Source organism: Festucalex cinctus, chromosome 6 (assembly GCF_051991245.1).
Source record: "Festucalex cinctus isolate MCC-2025b chromosome 6, RoL_Fcin_1.0, whole genome shotgun sequence".
Taxonomy (NCBI): Eukaryota; Metazoa; Chordata; class Actinopteri; order Syngnathiformes; family Syngnathidae; genus Festucalex; species Festucalex cinctus.
In genome coordinates, this window is record NC_135416.1 from 23,713,275 (window position 1) to 23,733,045 (window position 19,771).

General features: G+C 38.8%; 1 protein-coding gene and 2 non-coding genes across 6 annotated transcripts in view; all 3 read left to right on the forward strand.

The window, feature by feature from the left end:
• sorcs1 (sortilin-related VPS10 domain containing receptor 1) overlaps positions 1-2,859 on the forward strand; it is a 215,843-nt gene extending 212,984 nt beyond the window's left edge. For all 4 annotated transcript variants that reach the window (XR_013284119.1, XM_077525635.1, XM_077525633.1 and 1 more), the window contains one exon: positions 1,380-2,859. Coding sequence is in view for 3 of the 4 variants with exons in the window: in XM_077525633.1 (XP_077381759.1) it covers positions 1,380-1,441 (62 nt within the window). In the remaining variant the exon portion in view is untranslated. The remainder of the gene's footprint in view (positions 1-1,379) is intronic.
• A 16,011-nt stretch (positions 2,860-18,870) lies between these two features.
• On the forward strand, positions 18,871-18,942 carry trnap-ugg (transfer RNA proline (anticodon UGG)). Its single transcript has one exon. It is a non-coding gene; the product is annotated as a tRNA-Pro (tRNA).
• A 316-nt stretch (positions 18,943-19,258) lies between these two features.
• Positions 19,259-19,330, forward strand: trnap-ugg (transfer RNA proline (anticodon UGG)). The gene has a single exon. It is a non-coding gene; the product is annotated as a tRNA-Pro (tRNA).
• Positions 19,331-19,771: the final 441 nt, after the last annotated feature.

Below are 19,771 nucleotides of genomic sequence, written 5' to 3' on the forward strand. Positions count from 1 at the left end.
CTTTTCCCATTGGCAATTTTAACAGGAAAGCCAAAATGTTGCCAAACAGGAGAATGTAGTGTGGGGACTTGCGAGTTCTGCTTACACGTGCAATACTTGTTCACATCTGTTTGAAAACTGGCCTACTAGCTTTATTTCTGCAATGCTTGAACTCCCGTTGTATAAATGAGGAATATATATATATATATATATATATATATATATATATATATATATATAGATATAGATATATATATATATATATATATCAGGAACGGTGGATTTGGATGGACCCAAAAGCGGAGAAAACAGGCAGAGAGAAAACTGACAGGAATGAGAATAACTTTTTTGACTTGACTGGGTGTAGTCTGGACAGGACGGAACGTGAGCAGACTGGGCATGACGTGGACAGACTGGGCAGAATGAATGTGGACAGACTTGGCATAACAAATGTGGGCAGACTTGGTAGGGCGTGATAACTTGGCAGGGCGTGAAGATTTGGCATGATGACTGGGGACAGACACGGCGTGGAACGTGAAGGAGACTCTTGACGTGGACGAGAAGAGGACTTGGAGCTGATGTGAAGGAGATATTGAGCTGACATGAAGGACTTGAGTAGACGTGGTAAACTTGAGCAGACGTGGGGATACTAGACCAAACTATGCAAACTTGACTACAGCCTAGCACATGGAACAAGCAGCGACTGGACTGGACTGGACTGGACTGGACTGGACTGGACACTAACAACAGGACAATGTTCACACAACACGTGCAACAAAAAACACTCCCTAAATACAAACACTTACGAGCCACTAACAACACACAACTGGGAAACACAGCAGGCAGGGAGAACCAATTAGCAACACACACCGGGAAAGGAAGACACACGCAGGTGGACAAGGTTAACACTAACGAGACTAGGGAAATACAGAAAAACACCAGACAACCGAAACTCTCACCAAAATAAAACAAAACTAAAACATGACACAAATACCATTACTGCCCTAGTATCCCCCCTCCAAAAAAGCCAGGGAATAAAAAATGAATGTAAAACAAATGTTGGCCTCGTAGTTGTATGCATAGATGTGTCATACAATGATCTCATCATTCAATTCATCTGTTATCTGGGCATGTTAAATGTTTTAAACTATAAAGACCTGTTGTTAATGTGAAATAATCTACTTTTTATTAAATGGATAGCGCAACCAGTTCTCTCACTGCTGCCTTTGGCAAAACATTAAATTACTGTGTACTAACTCTCACCTGACCCTTTTAATCCCATCCATCCATCCATCCATCCATCCATCCATCCATCCATCCATCGTCACACAAAAGTGGAAGTTTTGCATTAAAAACAAAAAAACAGTTCATTCACATTATTGTTGCTTTGTTTCCCCTAGGATGTAAGAAACCTCATTTTCATGTGAAGTTCTCCACAGAACTCCCCACGTACGTCGTCTAAACTGTGGACTGGAACACCACTACTGCTGCATCATACTCTACATTTGTTTTCAGTAATTTGGGACTGTGTTTTTTTAGCTTGACACCCGTGCATGTTGGACCTTAATGACACATAGTGTACTCAATTACAAACCAGAGAAAATCTTTCTTTAAATGTATATCCAATAAATTCTATTTTTATTACATGGTAATTTATACAAGCCACACCAACAATTCAATGACAGTCTGAGGGGTGACAAATGTCATAAGAAGTAATGTTTTGGTTTTGCCTACCTGAGAAGACTGTTTATATCCTATGCGAAGCAAATAGCGGCAGTGCATTATTTATTCATATGAGTATATATTTGTTCTTGAAGTAAATTACACATAATTTGTAAATCATGATTGTGATTCTATGTTGATAATGCAGTATACAGTATGTATTTCAATAACAAGTGTTACATAAAACAAAAATGTTGCTTTCAATTATGAACAGGCTACAGTACTTTCTTACCAATTCTGTGTTGCTTTTTAAACATAATGCACAATACATACTATGTTCTAGTTTGTATATTTTTTTTTAATTTATGAACATTAAGACAGGATGTTTTGTTCTTGATACATTTAAAGATTGATAAGTTGCTGGTAGGGCGGCACGGTGGAAGACTGGTAAGCACGTTCGCCTCCCAGTTCTGAGGACGCAAGATTGAGTCCAGGCTCCGGCCTTCCTAGGTGGAGTTTGCATGTTCTCCCCGTGCCTGCGTGGGTCTTCTCCGGGTACTCCGGTATCCTCCCACATTCCAAGGACATGCTTGGCAGGTTAATTGGGCGCTCCGAAATGTCCCTAGGTGTGAATGTGAGTGTGGATGGTTGTTTGTCTCTGTGTGCCCTGCGACTGGCTGAGATAGGCTCCAGCACCCCTATGATCCTTGTCAAGAAAATGGATGGAAGTTGCTGATATGACCATGCTTCACTTCCTGACTGAACATGAGGGCCCACTTCAAGTTATTTTTAACTTTTACCAGCTCTTATTCATTGCAGAAATAGAGGAAACATATGTGAAAATTGTCAGCAAAAACACCAGAATTATGGTGGCTGAGATGGGGTCTCACATACATGTTTAACAAAATCTAACGTGATCGTGAACCAGGTGAGATGGGAAAGCAGAGTTTGAGAGAGCTGGAAGAATGTTTTATGCAATTGTTTATGTTGAAATGTATAAAATGCACATTATGCAGTTGTTTATGTCGAAATGTATAACATGTGTATTACACCACAACATTTCGTAATTGAAATGTATTAAATGTGTATTTTACTTGATATATTTCTGGTACGTTACTCCAAAAGTTACTCCAACATAAAATCCAAAGAAACGTTTTGTTGATGCAATGCCAAAAGGCTGAAAGCCTTGCACTGTGAATTAAAGGCTTAAAGCACCGATCCCACTGATCTGCTGAATGTTGCGCCTCATAATGTTCAGAATAGGTCGCTGGCGCCATGAGTTCCAAAAGCACGATTTTCAGTCTGTTGTACTGCTTGACACACTGGCCCACCTTGTCCCGTCGGAGCACCAAGTGCACCCACACTCACCTTTTTTGGCGCACTCTGAATTTAAAGGCAAATTTGAGCAAAGATTTCCAAACGCGACCTGTCAGTCTGAACCACCTGCTCCATGTAGTTGTTGCACATCCAGATAAATAATACATTTTATTTGAAACACCTTTCACGACCCTCAAGGTAAGTGTACAAAACATGTTAAGCCACGCAGACAAATACAAACAGTAAAACAAAGACAGCTTAAAATAAATACATAATTTCGATGGAAAAGCCAAAAGTTATTATGCGTTCAAAAACAAAGGCTCGCTTGGTGCTTGAACTAGTTAAGAATATTTTCTACTTTTCTTTCAGGTTTTCACCACCGGCAGCACAGACAACATCAAACTGATGACAATGAATGACACATTCTTATTATTATTATTATTATTATTATTATTATTATTATTATTATTATTATTATTATTATTATTATTATTATTATTCCTTCGAAACACATATCATGATGTTGCGGCCCGCATGCACAGTGCTGATTGTGGCTGTTATTTGATCTGGACCATAAACTAATTAACCCAAAAAGTGGGGCTGCATCAATACGCATTTTGTAGGAATAATAATGTGTCATTCATGCCGGTGGTGGGCACATTGAGCACTTGTAAAAGGAAAAAATAAATAAATAATAATAATAATAATAATAATAGAAAATATTTTCAACACGTGTGGAAGCTAGACTTTTAAATTGCGTTTGGTTTTTTTAAACATCCGCCATAACTTTGACTGTTATTTTTTTAGTCACCCTTTGTATCTGTTTAATTGGTTCTGAAATGAAAGAATGCCTAATAATTACATCTTTAAAAAAAAAAGAGAGAGAGAGAAAAGAAAAATAATAATTTTAATCTGTTGATCTGTTGTGTTTAAAATCTTGGAGAAAAATAACCAAATAGTAATCAAAAATAGGACAGATTCTCATAGTTTATATAAAAAAACAACAACAAAAAGAACTACCAACTTTGTACAAAGTTGGGTCAGTTTGACAGAATTTGTTTTTTGGGGGCACACAAAAGGTTGTGATCACTGAATTACAATAGCTACTGTTATAGTATTGTGAATTTGTGATTTGTGGTTTTATTGTGGCATATTGTAAAGTAGCATTAATATGTTATAACAGCACCATGAGCAGCCAAACAAAGCACTGCTTCGATGGTTGCCTGCTGAGGACAGTTGAAAAATGAATGCTGGGGAAAACCCACCTTTTTATATGGGCTGCTCAAGATTCATCTGGGGAGTCCTGAGAGTTCCAAAACATTCACGCGTTGTCTCAAAGGTTGCTAAAACAGCACAAAAAGGTCTCAATTTGTTGTAGGTAAAATGACAGAGATGACAAATTCAGCATTTGCTACGTTTGGCAACATTTGCCTCAGTGGGATACGGCCTTAAATTGCAAAGAACAAACAATACCTGTACTGATGTGGTAGGGACACCAGTAGGAGGTCATGAAAATCAGACACAACAGGAAGTCTTTATATCTGCACACCAGCTGTGTTGATTGTGAGGGGGTGCGTGGGGGTGTATGTGTGTGTGTTACTCAACTCACTTGTGACCTCGAATGGGATGGCTCAACGGGGTATTTGCCACGGAAGAGACGGACTTCCGTGATTTTGCAAATCAGTTTATTTCCGGTCCGGGTTGCGAACGCGCAACCTAGGGGCACAAAGTCGGAAGCACAAGTATTTTTGACGTAGCCCACACGTCACAAACCGAACCGGAAACAAACTGTTGTGCAAAAAACAGTCCCGCCTCTACCGTGGCATATACCCCATTGTAAATCTGGACAAAGGAGTTATGAACAGATTACCAGAACAGTTGTGTTCAACCTCTTGTTTAATACAACATTGGACACAACGGTGTAAATGCTTAATTGTTGACTATTGTCAATAAAGGTGGAATGACTGTATTCAGTTCAAACTGACAAACCTCTGCCATGTCAGCGCTTAGAAGACATTTTTTAAATAAATGGCAGCATCCCACAATGCAGTGAAAAACGTGAGCTGCATTCCGACGGAGGACCATGGTCTCGGTTTTGGAGGTGCTGATTTTCATCCCAACCGCTTCACACTCGGCTGCGAATCGTTTCCAGAGAGTTGGAGATCACGGCTTGAAGAAGCCAACAGCACCACATCATCCGCAAAAAGCAGAGATGCAATGTTGAGGCCACCAAACCGGACCCCCTCAACGCCTCAGCTACGCCTAGAAATTTACTGCCGGCAATGCGACCCCAAACTGGTATCGATCGTACAGGGACCGAACAGTTCATATTACTAGGTTCGGTACCCCATACTCCCGAAGCACCCTCCACAGGATTCCCCGAGGGACACGGTCAATCGCCTTCTTCAACTCCACAAAACACACTTAGATTGGCTGGGCGAACTCTCATGCCCCCTCAAGGACGAAAACCTCACTGCTCCTCCTGAATCCGAGAGTCGACTTACCAATGGATTCTCCTCTCCAGCACCCCTGAACAGACCTTACCAGGGAGGGAGGCTGAGGAATGTGATCCCTCTAGTTGGAACACGCCCTCTGGCCCCCCTTTCTTAAAAAGGCACTGTCCCTGACGTCCATGCAATGTTGTAGAGGCGTGTCAACCGCGACAGCCCCACAGCATCCAGAGCCGTTAGGTGCCTAAAGTTTAGGAACTCCAGGTGGATCTCATCCACCCCCGAAGCTCTGCCACCAAAGAGCTTTTTAAAAACACCTCAGTGACTTCAACCCCAGCGATGGGAGAGTCCACCTGAGATTCCCCAGAGTCTGTTTCTTCAAAAGAAGGTGTATCGTAGAATTGAGGAAGTCTTCAAAGAATTCTTACTAATTCACGACGTCCCAAGTTGAGGTCAAAATCACCCATCTCCTGTATGGAGTAATGAGAGCCTAACAAAGAACAAACTTTACTTTTACATGATGCATCAACCATTGAGTATATTATCTCAGTATCGTGACTTGCAGAAGTGAGGTTTACATTTCACATTTCAATTGTTTTCTTGATGGGCTTTGCTTTCATTTCATTGTTGATGTTCTAACAACATCCATCCATCCATTTTCTTAACCGCTTATTCCTCACAAGGGTCGCGGGGGGTGCTGGCGCCTATCTCAGCTGGCTCTGGGCAGTAGGCAGGGGACACCCTGGACTGGTTGCCAGCCAATCGCAGTTCTAACAACATGATGCACACCAATCTTTGAGTAGCACTAGTAAAAATACCTTATGAGAGATCATTTATATTCACATTCTTACCGGTGAAAAGTGCATTGGAAGCTTCTCCCACACTTATTGATACAAGTGTATGCCACACACTGTAGCATCTTTGCTGCAGACACAGAAGATAACGTGAAAACGCTGCAGAAAAATCAATGTATTCAACTTTACTGTAAGTGTGCTAAGTGAGCTAGTGGCAACGCAAGATGGCTGGCGCCAGCTTCACTTCTCGCTTCGGCATTCACAGACCAGTTTATTATAAATGTCCATCCTGTCAGCCTGAGAATCCACCTCCGTGTCTCACCATGTTTTTTTGTTGTTGTTTTTTTTTGTTTGTTTAATGAGCCTGAGGATCAGCTAGCATCACATTAACAGCGGGCGGCCTTGAACAACGTATACGTGCTTCTCTCAACATAAAAAGCGCTGTATAGGTAGTATAGACTCGGCAAAATGGCAAGCATGTACACGGTGAAGTGATGAGTGGCGCGGCTGAGTAGGATCTTTTTTAGATCAAAACATTTGCATTGTCATGCGTACAGGAACGCTGACAGCACGCTCTTTGCCCGTAGACGCTCAAGAGATATTTTTAGAAGTGCTGGAGCTCACTGCCGGAGCATGTTAGCGGTTAGTTCCGGCCTTGTTAAATCACTGCAAGGAGCAGAAAAATGAGCAAGATGACTGAATGTCCATTAGGGGTTTATAGATTTGAGTCATCTTTGCAATTTAATAATATAAATAATATGAATTTCCCTTTGCAATTTTCCTCCTTTCATTAAACGGGATTCTGTGAGGGAATCATTTTATTAGGATGTCAATAAAGTCTCTTTACAATGAATTTATTACAAAGGCAGTTATTGTGATATTTCAACTAGATTTTCATGTTAATGAGTATTTCTTAAAGGTTTTTTTTTTTTTTTTTTTACTTAATTTAACAGAGCTCTATATGGGCACCATTATCTGCACGATGCACAAGACGGTATATCACTGTAAAAAAGTGAGTAATATTTATTTTAAAACAATCAGAAAATCTGAGTAAATTTTAAGAGGATTTTCCAAGTAAATTTTACTTGCATATTATTTATTTAAAAACAATAACTCAACATTTACTAACAGTTATCGAGTAAAGGTATTCATTTTATTTTTCAAGGGGGTTCAAGTAAATTTTATGTGGATATCATTGGTTTATTTAAAATTACTCAAGTAACATTTGCTTGAAATTACTGTATATTTTGATTGAAATTTACTCTTCATAAGCATTTTCTACTAACTAAAACTGGACTTACAAAATCTAACATAAAATAAAATAAAAGTTCACGACCTATGCCAACTGGCTTGTGGCAGTAGGCAGGGTACAACCTGAACTGGTTTCCAGCCAATCACAGGGCACGCATAGACAAACTACTGTACACACTTGCAATCACACCTAGGGGCAATTTAGATACTTCAATTAACCTACCATGCATGTTTTTTGGAATGTGGAAGGAAACCAGAGAAGACCCACGCATGCACGGGGAGAACATGCAAACTCCACCCAGGAAGGCCGGAGCCTGGATTCGATCTCGTGTCCTCTGCACTGGGAGGCGGATGAAATAACCAGTCATGCACCATGCCACCTCTAATATACCAATGACGGATTATTTTAAAGAAAGCCGTTTTGTTGAGTTCTGGAAAAAAGCAAAACAGTCACTCTGACTCAAATTACAAAATAAAATACAAACAACTTACCCCAACTTGCCAGGATTCATTTATAGTAAGTTAACCAAAGTACAGACAACTCCAAGTTTCCTGGATGGCATTATATGTTAGTGTACATAAATCATGTAATTAGTGCATAATGTACATTAAGCATTTAAACATATCAAATTATAGAAATTCTCTCTCTCTCTCTCTCTCTCTCTCTTTCTCTCTCTCTCTCTCTCTCTCTTTCTCTCTCTCTCTCTCTCTCTCTCTCTTCCTAGTAAAGTTCACTAATTTTTTAGAATTAACTGAGTAAATCTTATTATTAATTTATTTAAAATTTACTTCAATATTCACACAAGAACATTACACACAAACACCAAGTAGCACATTAAAGTATACCAAAAGTTTTTTTGTGAATAACTGAAAAAAAAAAAAAAAAAAGTACATATATTCATGAAGCCAAGGTAATATTTACAAGGACAAAAAAAAACAAAACATTTTTGTCAGTATACTCTTTTTTTTTTCTTTTTTTTTTTTCTTGCCATGTTCGCTGTAGGATAACCTCAATATCAGTTTCCTATCCATCATTACAGTATTTGAAACACACAATTTTAATGTGAATCAAAACTTTAATAAACACTGATTAAAATAAAACAAATCTGGTTAATATATCTCATCAACTGCCTTTGTAATATATATTTTTTAATTGTATGGGCACCTCTGTCATATACGCACGGTTTGAACCTTTGCAGAATGTTTACTCATCATTCCACACAGCTCCTTTTTTTGCTGCTCTATATCTATAGTCAGGAGAGAAGCCGAAATCTAAGAAACAAATGCACATCATGTACCATTCAGTTGAATGTGTATTTTCATTGTGATGAAATGTTGCACACGCTTATATTTCCACATTTCGTATCCAGACAAGGCTTACAATTGATCTGTGTTAGATATGGAAATGCAGCATACTCACACACTCAGCCTTGCATTTGCATTCTGCTGATCATTTAAATCCATAATTCACAGAGGGTATTTTCTGCAAATTTTGTTTATGGAATGCATCAAGCAGCTCAGAACTGCTGCTGACTGCAAAGTCATTTGGTAGTAACAGATGCCGATAATAAACTACAGCCTACAAGGAGACTTTATTCCGCCATCCGTCTTCGGTCCCTTGTCCTGTTCAGGGTCATGGGTGAGCTGGAGCTTATCCCAGCCAACTTTAGGCTCGAATTATTAATAGGGAGATTATGCTAGATAAAACCATATGCAAATACACTCTCAGCTACCAGATTACTTCACTACACATCACAAGCTGATGAACGGAAAATTCCTCTGAGACTTCCATCCCTGTCATGAAATGGGAGCTTGCACACATCTTAGTCTCTCAGTTGAAACGCTTTAATAAGACTTGTTTTCTGTGCACGAGTGATGAGGCAAACAATACACAGACTTCCTGAAGCAAATTTTATGAAAATTCACATCAGAGGGGCAGCTGATCTTATCGGTGTTAACTGAAAGATGAGAATCTCATCTCATTTATGCTTGTCTTCTGCAACCTGCAAGCAATTTCCATTAAGCTACTCAATTGTTGAACATTTTTCTGCATCGGCATTGAGAACTCAGAGAACTACAGTGGTGCCTTGAGATATGAGCTTAATTTGTTCCATGACTATGCTTGTAAATCAAAATATAGTTCAAATAATCTTTCCATATTTAAATGATTGAATGCCGATGCCATTAGTAATTAGCATGTTACCAAGTGCCATACTGTAAGTAAAAATAATTCAAAATAATAATAACAATAATAATAATGTTTAATGTTTACATTGCTTTTTAAAGTTGGACTTTACAAAAGCATTTAGAAATAACATATTAAAAAAAAAAAAAAAAAAGCAATTAGATAATAATAATTCTGGCTTTTCCTGGTGTGTGCAGCTTGGTCACTGGGGGCAGTATAATATAGTCATGTTGACACAGATGAGTCGAGAAGAGTTTCACAACTACTTCGTTATGACTCATGAAGCTGCAATGATATTAGCAGTGGCGTCTCTGGCACAATAGTGGGCACTTTACGTCCCCAAGCAGCAAAGCCTACACAATAAATTCTAATTCAATTCAAGATCACAATCCGGTGGAGAAGCGCTATATAAATGAAATAGCCGACCATTTAATCACAGCCTTACAAATTAAGGCTATGAATAAAACCTTTGAATGGTTCAGCTTCAAAATAAAAATGCTACTCACCAATGTTGTTCATTCAGCTCAGTTTCTAGCTTAACTTTATTTTCAATTGACTAGATTTTATTTGCTGCTTCAAATTCAGCACAGGGAAATGTTTTGCTGAAATGACTGAAAAGTGTTCTGTCCACAAGCTGTGCTATAAGTTGGTCACTTGAAAAATCTCACCTCCACTTGAGACACAAGCTTCCTTCATAAGTGCTGCAGTGTTTCGCCTCCTCCGTTTCTTCAGCGCTTCCTCTCTCTCTTCAGTGATGATGTCATCAACGAATCTACTTCATTCACTGTTGGTTTGCAAATTTGTTATTACGTATAGTGTTTTTGTAGAATAGATTTTAAAGTTCTGCTACTCGTCTATAAATGACTAAATGGTTTGGGTCCTGAATATATCCAAGAAATGCTGACTGAGTACAAACCCAGCAGGGCTCTGAGATCTACAGACTTGGGCCAACTCGTGGAACCCAGAGTTCGAAGCAAACATGGTGAAGCTGCATTTAGCTATTATGCTGTACACAGATGGAATAGGCTACCAACAGAAGTGAAGTCAATCCCGAGTGTAAATGCTTTTAAATCCAGGTTAAAAGCTTTGCTTTTTTCTTATACCTTTGATTAGGGACTTTTAAACAGCTTAATTAAGTGTTTTTCATTATTATTATAATTATTATTTTAAACTTCCTTATGTTAAATGTTTTAAAGTTTGTTGTATAATGTTTTAAGATTGTTATTGTATGTTCTTTTTAGTAAATTTTGTCACCTATTTTCATTTGTTTTTCTTCCTCTGAATGTTAACTACTGTTTCTTGATGCTTATGTGTTGTCCTTCCTTGTGTAAAGCACATTGAGTTGCCTTGTGTACGAAATGTGCTATACAAATAAACTTGCCTTGCCTTGCCTTTTGCTCCCGATGAAAACCAATCTATCTTACTGCGGCTGCCGTCTGCCAAAATTGAGCGTGTGTTGATTGTAGGGGTGTTAAAAAAAAAAAAAAAAACGATTCGGCGATATATCGCGATACTACATTGCGCGATTCTCGAATCGATTCAATAATCGGCAGAATCGATTTTATTTTTATTTTTATTTTTTTATTTTTTTTTTTTTTTAGGATTCACACCTTGAGCATGGAAGAATGTTATATGAACGGAACATTAACCCTTAATATTTTATTTTAATGCTGTTCAAACATGAAACAGATTACAACCTCTATAAGACTGAAATTTCAGATAAATAAATAATACATTTTCATATAAATCTTACACTCTACAAGCTTACTGATTAGTATTTTCTAAATTTGAATGAAAAAAAAATCGCAACAATCGACTTATAAATTCGTATCGGGATTAATCGGTATCGAATCGAATCGTGACCTGTGAATTGTGATACGAATCGAATCGTCAGGTACTAGGCAATTCACACCCCTAGTTGATTGGGTCTTGTTGTCACGTGACATCAGTCCTGTATTTTAATTGGATGATGGGCCCAGTTAATGTGGCCCCATGGCTGTCTATTGAGAGCAGCTTGGGACATGAGCGCTGTGATTTGAGTGGCCCATAGCTTAAACACACGCTCATGGGGCCCTATTTCAGTCCTTCCTTAGAAAGTTAGACCACTAAATTAGGCTTTGTATTCTACATATATTTTTCTAATGAAATTAACTTACAAACATAATTGGTATTTGTTTGAATATTATTATTCTTGATAAAATACAATTAGATAAATTATTTGCTATAAAGAAGACCAATTATGACCCTGCATAGTGCTCAACAGTGCCATCTGGTGGGGCCCGGCTCCACTAGCCCCAAATGCAGAGACGTCACAGGATATTAGTCATTTTTGCGGAGGGTAAAGAATATGTCTGTATGTGTGAAAATTGTTATATTAAGGGCTTTTCTACCGCTGGAACTTTTGGAGAACTTTTCAGTTTACTTTGGTAAAATTCATTTAGTGCATTTTTCCACCAACAACAATTTCCAAATTCTTGGTTCATCAAACTCATACGTCATCAAACTAGTTTGAATTCATTACCGAGAACTCTAAGACGCTCTGTCTCTCCCTCTCCTCAACTTCTATTTTACTATTTTTACTTCTAGTTTCTATTTTCTTGTTTACTTTTTCTTTGATTATTTTATTATTTTAGTTCTTGTTTTATTTCCTATCACAGTAGTTAGTTTTGCTTCTCTATGTAGATTTTCCCACATAGGTGGGAAGTAGAAAATAAACGTGCACAAAACTCAAACCCTGGTTCTTACTGTGTGTGTGTTTCATCAATTTATAGTGACCTCTAAGGTGAACAAAGAACTCACAAAATTGTAGAAAGGGTACATCCTTCATTTTAATGACTGATTCAACGAGGTTCTCATCTGTTATCCAGATATAATTATCAAAAAGAGATGTGGTGCTCCGCAGGCAAGCTCAAAATTAATTTAAATATTAAGTTTGAGTCTCCTTCAACTAATGAGCCAATTGATTGTTAATTTAATAATTAACAATTATTGATTTAATAATTAATTTGACCGATTTCCCTTACACTGTACACACGTAGCCCACATGCACATGTATGTTTGTGCATGTACTTTTTGCAGGTAGTGGCACCTATTACATGAATCAACTACTTGGGATTTCATCTCAGATGAAGAAACCCAAAAAAATGTTGCATATTGATACAGTATTTATCCATTTCTTATTATTGTGTGAAATAATTAACATGGTCAATGATTCTGCTATCATTAATGATTAACTAATACATATAATAGTAGCAACATTCAATATAAATTTGCATTAATTTGTTATTCCAGAAGTGTGTATCAAACTCGTAGCCCTTCAGACTGTTCATAAACCCAAGAAGTAGCTCTCATCTGGGAAAAAAAAAATAAAAAAAAATGGTGTTGACCACTGGTGTATGAATGTGTGTGTGAATGAGTGAATGTGGTGCATTGTAAAGCGCTTTCAGCAATAAGCAGTAAGCACCCTATGGTGTAGAAAGTGCGATACAAGTTCAGTCCATTTAGGTTATTCACCTGGAGTTGCCAGGCCATTTGTAAATGCAGGCTCATATAGAAATCAATCCCTTCCCCTTCATAAACAATACCAGGTGGACAAAAATGACTCTTCAGGCCAGGGTAGAACACCAAGCAAATGCTGTTTTGTGACTGTTATTTAAAAAGTAACCAATTAACATGCCTATCGTGAAATAATTTTTGTGTTGACCAAAATGTCATATAAATAATCATATTTTGAGACACATTTCTTCAGGATTAGAGCATAAAACACATTCATTCATTTTTTATTTTTTTATTTTTAGTTTTTTTTAAACCCACTCATGCAAATGTGCTGGTCCATTAAATGATGAAAGTTGAGTTTACCAAGTTACATATATTTTTTTTAAAATATTTAAAAAAAAATGTTAATGTTTTATTAATGTTTAAATATGGTGAATATGCCATCATATCTTTTACAGTATATGTTTCACTTGCTTGTTTGTTTGTTTTTTAAATGTTTCACTGAACCCATCCACAAGTTGTGGCATCTCACGCAGAGATTTGACAAGCAGTATTATTTTCCCTCAACAGGGGGAGATGTGGCTCTGTCATGTTTGACTCACCCCTGTGTCAGTCAAAAATGCACCTTGGCAGGGCGCAATGCACCCGGGCTGTGACAAGCACTGTCATCCAGCCGCACACGCCGCAGGCTGCTGATCTGGTTTGAAATGGCTGTTTTTAGGTAGTTGAATGCAATTTTCATAGCAATGTGTTATTCCCCGCAGTGTGCAACTTCCTCTGACTGAATGCATAGATAAACAAGCGAACAGGAGCATAAAATGGGGTAGGAGAGGGTAGCGGGGGTGGATTCAGGTAGTTTGGGGTGCTGTGGAGTTCAATGTGGCTTCACATGAATGTTTGTTTCAGATCAACAGAATGACGGTATCACTTTGAACCTGTGATAAAATGACCTGCGTCAGACCCAACTGTATGTAGGATATATTCAAACCAAACGAACACATTCCAAGAAGAAGAAGTAGTAGAAATGATTGAATATGATTGCATGCAGCGTATTCCATCCATCGATTTTCTAGAGCACTTTGCCTGTTCAGGACACAGGGAGCTCGAGCCTGTCCCAGCTGACCACAGGTTGAACTACTTCCTGGACTAGTCTCCGATAAATCACAGGTTGCATATTGTCAGGGACGGGAGGATTCATTTCAAACTATATGCCATTACTGTCAATATTTATCTGTTGTGGTCAATTGCATCATCCATGTATTATAGTGATAGTTATTTGACTTGATTACTGTACTTTCAATAACTTTAAATTAGTCCGATACCAAATGTGCTAATAAACACAAAATAAACTACGGTAAATATAGAAAATAAATATAAAAATACATAATACACATTTTGTAGTCCTCCACAACCAGTTTAAAATAAAGCAATATATTAATTGTCATTACAAGAAATCAAAACTATTTATTAAAAATGCTAATCACAATTATGGTTAATAATGTAATTCAGTTTTATTATTATTATTATTATTATTATTATTATTATTATTATTATTATTATTATTATTATTATTATTATTATTATTGTTGTATTATTTATTTGTATTTATTATCACCCAAGGTGTGTAACTCTTTCTGCCTCTATTTTTGTCTACTTCATTTTGTTTTGTTCAGGGTTATTGCATGAAATTCTGTCACACAAAGATATGATGTTGGAAATGATAAGTTTGCAGTTTGAAAGTCTTGATTGTACTGTATTATTATGAGTCATTGTTTTGTTTAGGTGATTGAGTGGTTAAATAAAAAAAATTGTTTGATACCCAACGTCAGAAAATGGTGAAATATTGTGCAGGGTTTGGGTTGAAAATTGTTCAATTCTGGTGTTGGCAGGCTGTGACGACATCTTGGCACATGCAGTCGAAGAAATAGTGATTTCAAAGTGAAAAGAGATGCATGGAGGAGAAAATGAACAAATCAGATGAACTCATTCTTTTAAGTGCTTCGTATTCATCCCTCCTCGCGCTTAGAAGCAAAGCAAAGGCATTTTATTGAAACAGTGACAAATATATTTTGTTGATCTATTTCCTAACCAACGGGTTGTTTTCAGTTTGATTGCTTCCTTTTTTTTTTTTTTTTTTGTGGTTGTTGTTGTTTTTTGCTTCCTAACCACCACCAAATACTTTACGAGCAGGGGTCCACATAGCAATTTTCGTGTGCTTCCCAAATGAGCAACAGAGGTATATATTTGGTGCTCACTTTTTTTCCCAACCCCTCTACCGCACTTGTCTTTAGTGTTGACAACATAGAGATATTACTAGGGATCCCGATCACACTTTTTTGGACCCGAATCCGAGTCACTTAATTTTAAGATCGACCGATTCCAAGTCCCCATCCAATACCTCGGCATTTTATTAAGATTTTATTTGTATTTTTTTAAAATAAAAGAACGCAACAACTTTGATATGTGAGTGGAGCATTTAAGCCCCTTTTTTTGACACATGTATTAGTTACTCAAAGGGCTATTATTAACCAGTATATTAATTTTTCACAAAAGCTTTATTTGACAACTGACTGTAGCCGTTTTTAAGTCCTTCAGACCCATAAATGGTTCCAGTGGACATGAAATATTCAGTGTCTAAACCAATAAAACTAATTTGGTTACAAAATAATTTTATTATAAAATAATTTGGATTATATCAACACTTCGGGTTCATGATTGGATCTTAACAAACCAATCACAAACACAATTCAATTTGCATGATGTTCATAATAAAAATCTTGCCATATAGGCTTGTAAGTTTACAACACTTTACAGCCATATTATCCTGGCGTCCACTATACAGTAAAATGAGATAATTCCCCCCAAATTTCCATGGTGTTCATAAGTGGGAAGAGAGTCAAAATCAGCAATAAATAAATAAATAAATTGCCGGTCTGAAGGGGGCCACAGAGTGAAACAAAGCCAACTTAACAACAGGCTGCATTTGAGGAGCATGAAAGCGAAATGTTTTTAATCTTACCTTATCCTGACTGGTCTGGACTTGCACCAAGCTAGACTGCCCGCACGGGTGGGATTTAGCGTCCCTGTGAAGGACGTCGGACCCTAGGCTAGGCTAGGCTAAGCGGCGGGGTCCCTCCAATGCTACTGCAGAGTCCCGGTGGGCGACTCCGCTGGATCCACGAGGGGCAAACGAAACACGGCAGAGGTGCCGATACTGCATTAAAACAGTGGTATCGGTATCGGTGACTACTCACAAGTAACATGCCGATACCATTAATTCCAACTCTAATATAGGATTTTGGATGCAGCATCTTGTGTCTTGCTGGTGCACGACATTCACTGGTATGTGACATGTTCATTGCATGCCGATCTAAGATATCCTATTGGCCCTTGAATGCTCTGAAACAATGGCAGGACAGCTTTTTCATGTTGAGGAAAAAAAAAACTTAAGTATCGGTATGGTATCGGTATCGGCCGATACTGCAAAGCTGGGTATCGGTATCGGGGGCCAAAAAACGGTATCGGAACAACACTATTAAAAATAACAATAACTTATCATCTACATCCAAATAACTCGGCACTGGTTCCTTGTTTAGCCCCGCTGCTCGATGTCATTATGCAATCATGTAAATAGTGTCACTGTAGTAAAGTGACATGATGCCGCACGCTAAGCTGTGTGGAAAAAATTAAGTCTCACTCTGCCACTGGGCAACTCTAGATCTAAAAAAAAGTTATATATATATATATATATATATATATATATATATATATATATATATATATATATATATATATATATATATATGTGTGTATATATATGCTACAGTACTGTTGACGTACCCTTGGAAGTGTGGCGTGTCGTCTTTGGTAGTCTACCAGTACCCTGGACAAGATTTTAGAATTAGAACAACTTCGAAGACAATTGTTATTTTAACAAATTATCTTTTTAATTCTTATTTTGAGAAATCAAGTTGGTATTACTTCATGTTATTTGGTGCAATCATGGCAAATGGTTGTAGCATAAACTTGTTTGTTGTTTAGCATTCCTTCAATCAAACGGTTATATATATATATATATATATATATATATATATATATATATATATATATATATAGAGAGAGAGAGAGAGAGAGAGAGAGAGAGAGAGAGAGAGAGAGAGAGAGAGAGAGAGAGAGAGAGAGAGAGAGAGAGAGAGAGAGAGAGAGAGAGAGCGGCACGGTGGACGGGTGGTTAGCACGTCCGCTTCCCAGTCTCCGGTTCGAGTCCAGGCTCGGACCTTCCTGGGTGGAGTTTGCATGTTCTCCCCGTGCCCGCGTGGTCTTCTCCCGGGTACTCCGGTCTCCTCCCACATTCCAAAGACATGCATGGCAGGTTAATTGGGCGCTCCGAATTGTCCCTAAGTGTGCTTGTGTGTATGGATGGTTGTTCGTCTCTGTGTGCCCTGCGATTGGTTGGCAACCAGTCCAGGGTGTCCCCCGCCTACTGAACAGAGCCAGCTGAGATAGGCGCCAGCAGCCCCCGCGACCCTTGTGAGGAATAAGCGGTCAAGAAAATGGATGGATATATATATATATAGAGAGAGAGAGAAAGAGAGCGGCACGGTGGACAAGTGGTTAGCACGTCTGCCTCCCGGTTCATTTATTTGAAAAAGAAGTAATAAAAAAAAGGAACTTAATAAAATATATTTGCTATATAACACATTTTATGTTAGAAAACACGAGAGGGGGGAGGGCTTTTTGTGTTTGTGTTTTTTAAATTTAATTTTTTTTCCTTTCTGCAATTTGGCGCCCCCTCCACAAGATGGCGCCCTAGGCGACCGCCTAGCTCGCCTGGAGCCTAGGCCGGCCCTGTCTCCGTGTACTCCGGTCTCCTCCCACATTCCAAAGACATGCATGGCAGGTTAGGTGTACGTGTGAGTGTGGACGGTTGTTCGTCTCTGTGTGCCCTGCGATTGGCTGGCAACCGATTGGCGATTGGCAGGGTGTCCCCCGCCTACTGCCCAGAGCCAGCTGTGATAGGCGCCAGCACCCCCTGCGACCCTTGTGAGGAATAAGCGGCCAAGAAAATGGATGGATGGATGGATGGATATATATATATATATATATATATATATATATATATATATATATATATATATATATATATATATATATATATATATATATATATATATATATATATATGGGGTGTTAAAAATCGATTCTGCAATATATCGTGATATTACATATCGCAATTCTCGAATCGATTCAATAGGCAGACGAATTGATTTTTAAACATCCATTTTTGATGGAAAAATATTCAACCAAACAGGGCCGGGCGAACGTGTCAGCTGCGTGTCACTCCCGCGGCAATTTGAAAGCACGAACGGATTTTTATTTTTTTTTCACTCACTCACTTACAGAAGCTTACGTGTGTGGCTCGTTGATCTAGTGTGGTATGATTCTCGCTTAGGGTGCGAGCCGTCCCGTGTTCAAACCCTGAGCGAGCCCTTCTTTAAGACACTGATCAGTCAGCTGCTTTTCAACTTTGTGCTTGTCACATGGGCCACCAAATGTCAAGCAATTGGATTGTCTCTGCTATTGTGTGGCTTGTTGGTCTAGTGGTATGATTCTTGCTTAGGGTATGAGAGGTCCTGGGTTCAGCTCCTGGAGGAGCCTTACTTTAAAACACCCATCACTCAGCTGCTTTTCAGCCAACTCCGCTTGTCACCTGTGCCACCCAATGTCTTTTCTGTGTGGCTTGTTGGTCTAGTGGTATGATTCTCGCTTTGGGTGCGAGAGGTCCTGGGTTCAAATCCTGGATGAGCCCTTCTTTAAAACACTGATCAGTCAGCCCCTTTTCAAAACTTTGTGCTTGTCAAATGGGCAACCAAATATCATGCAATTGGATTGTCTTCTTTGTTTCGGCTTTAAAACACCGATCAGACGAGTTTCAAGGAATGGGGTATCTTCTTTACTGTGTACCTTGTTGGTCTAGTGGTATGATTCTTGCTTAGGGTGCAAGAGGTCCCGGGTTCAACTCCTGGACGAGCCCTTCTTTAAATCACTCAGCTCCTGTTCTGCCAACTCCGCTTGTCACCTGGGCCACCCAATGTCAAGGAATGGGGTCATCTCCTTTTCTGTGTGGCTTGTTGGTCTAGTGGTATGATTCTCGCTTTGGGTGCGAGAGGTCCTGGGTTCAAATCCCGGATGAGCCCTTCTTTAAAACGCCCATCACTCAGCAACCTTTTCACTTATATCACTTGACACATGGGCCACCCAATGTCATGGTATGGGGTATCGTCTTTCATGTGTGGCTTGTTGGTCTAGTGGTATGATTCTCGCTTACCCTCTTTCATGTGTGGCTTGTTGGTCTAGTGGTATGATTCTCGCTTATCTGGGATTTACACCGGTTGCGTGTGCGATGCGGTGTGTCTTGACTTCGTGCTCCGGACGCGTCAATTTTTTGGCCAATCCACACCGGCTCCGTACAGCTGCGGTCCGGCAGCTCCGTCGCCGACCACTTCCCGCCGTGTCTCGCGTGACCGCGCGCGATCATGTGGCAACACAGAAATTCTGTGCTCAACAGAGAAGCAGAAAGAGAGGTGGACTTTTGTTATTTTGTGGCTTTCTACCTCCAAAATAAACCTCTCCTCGTC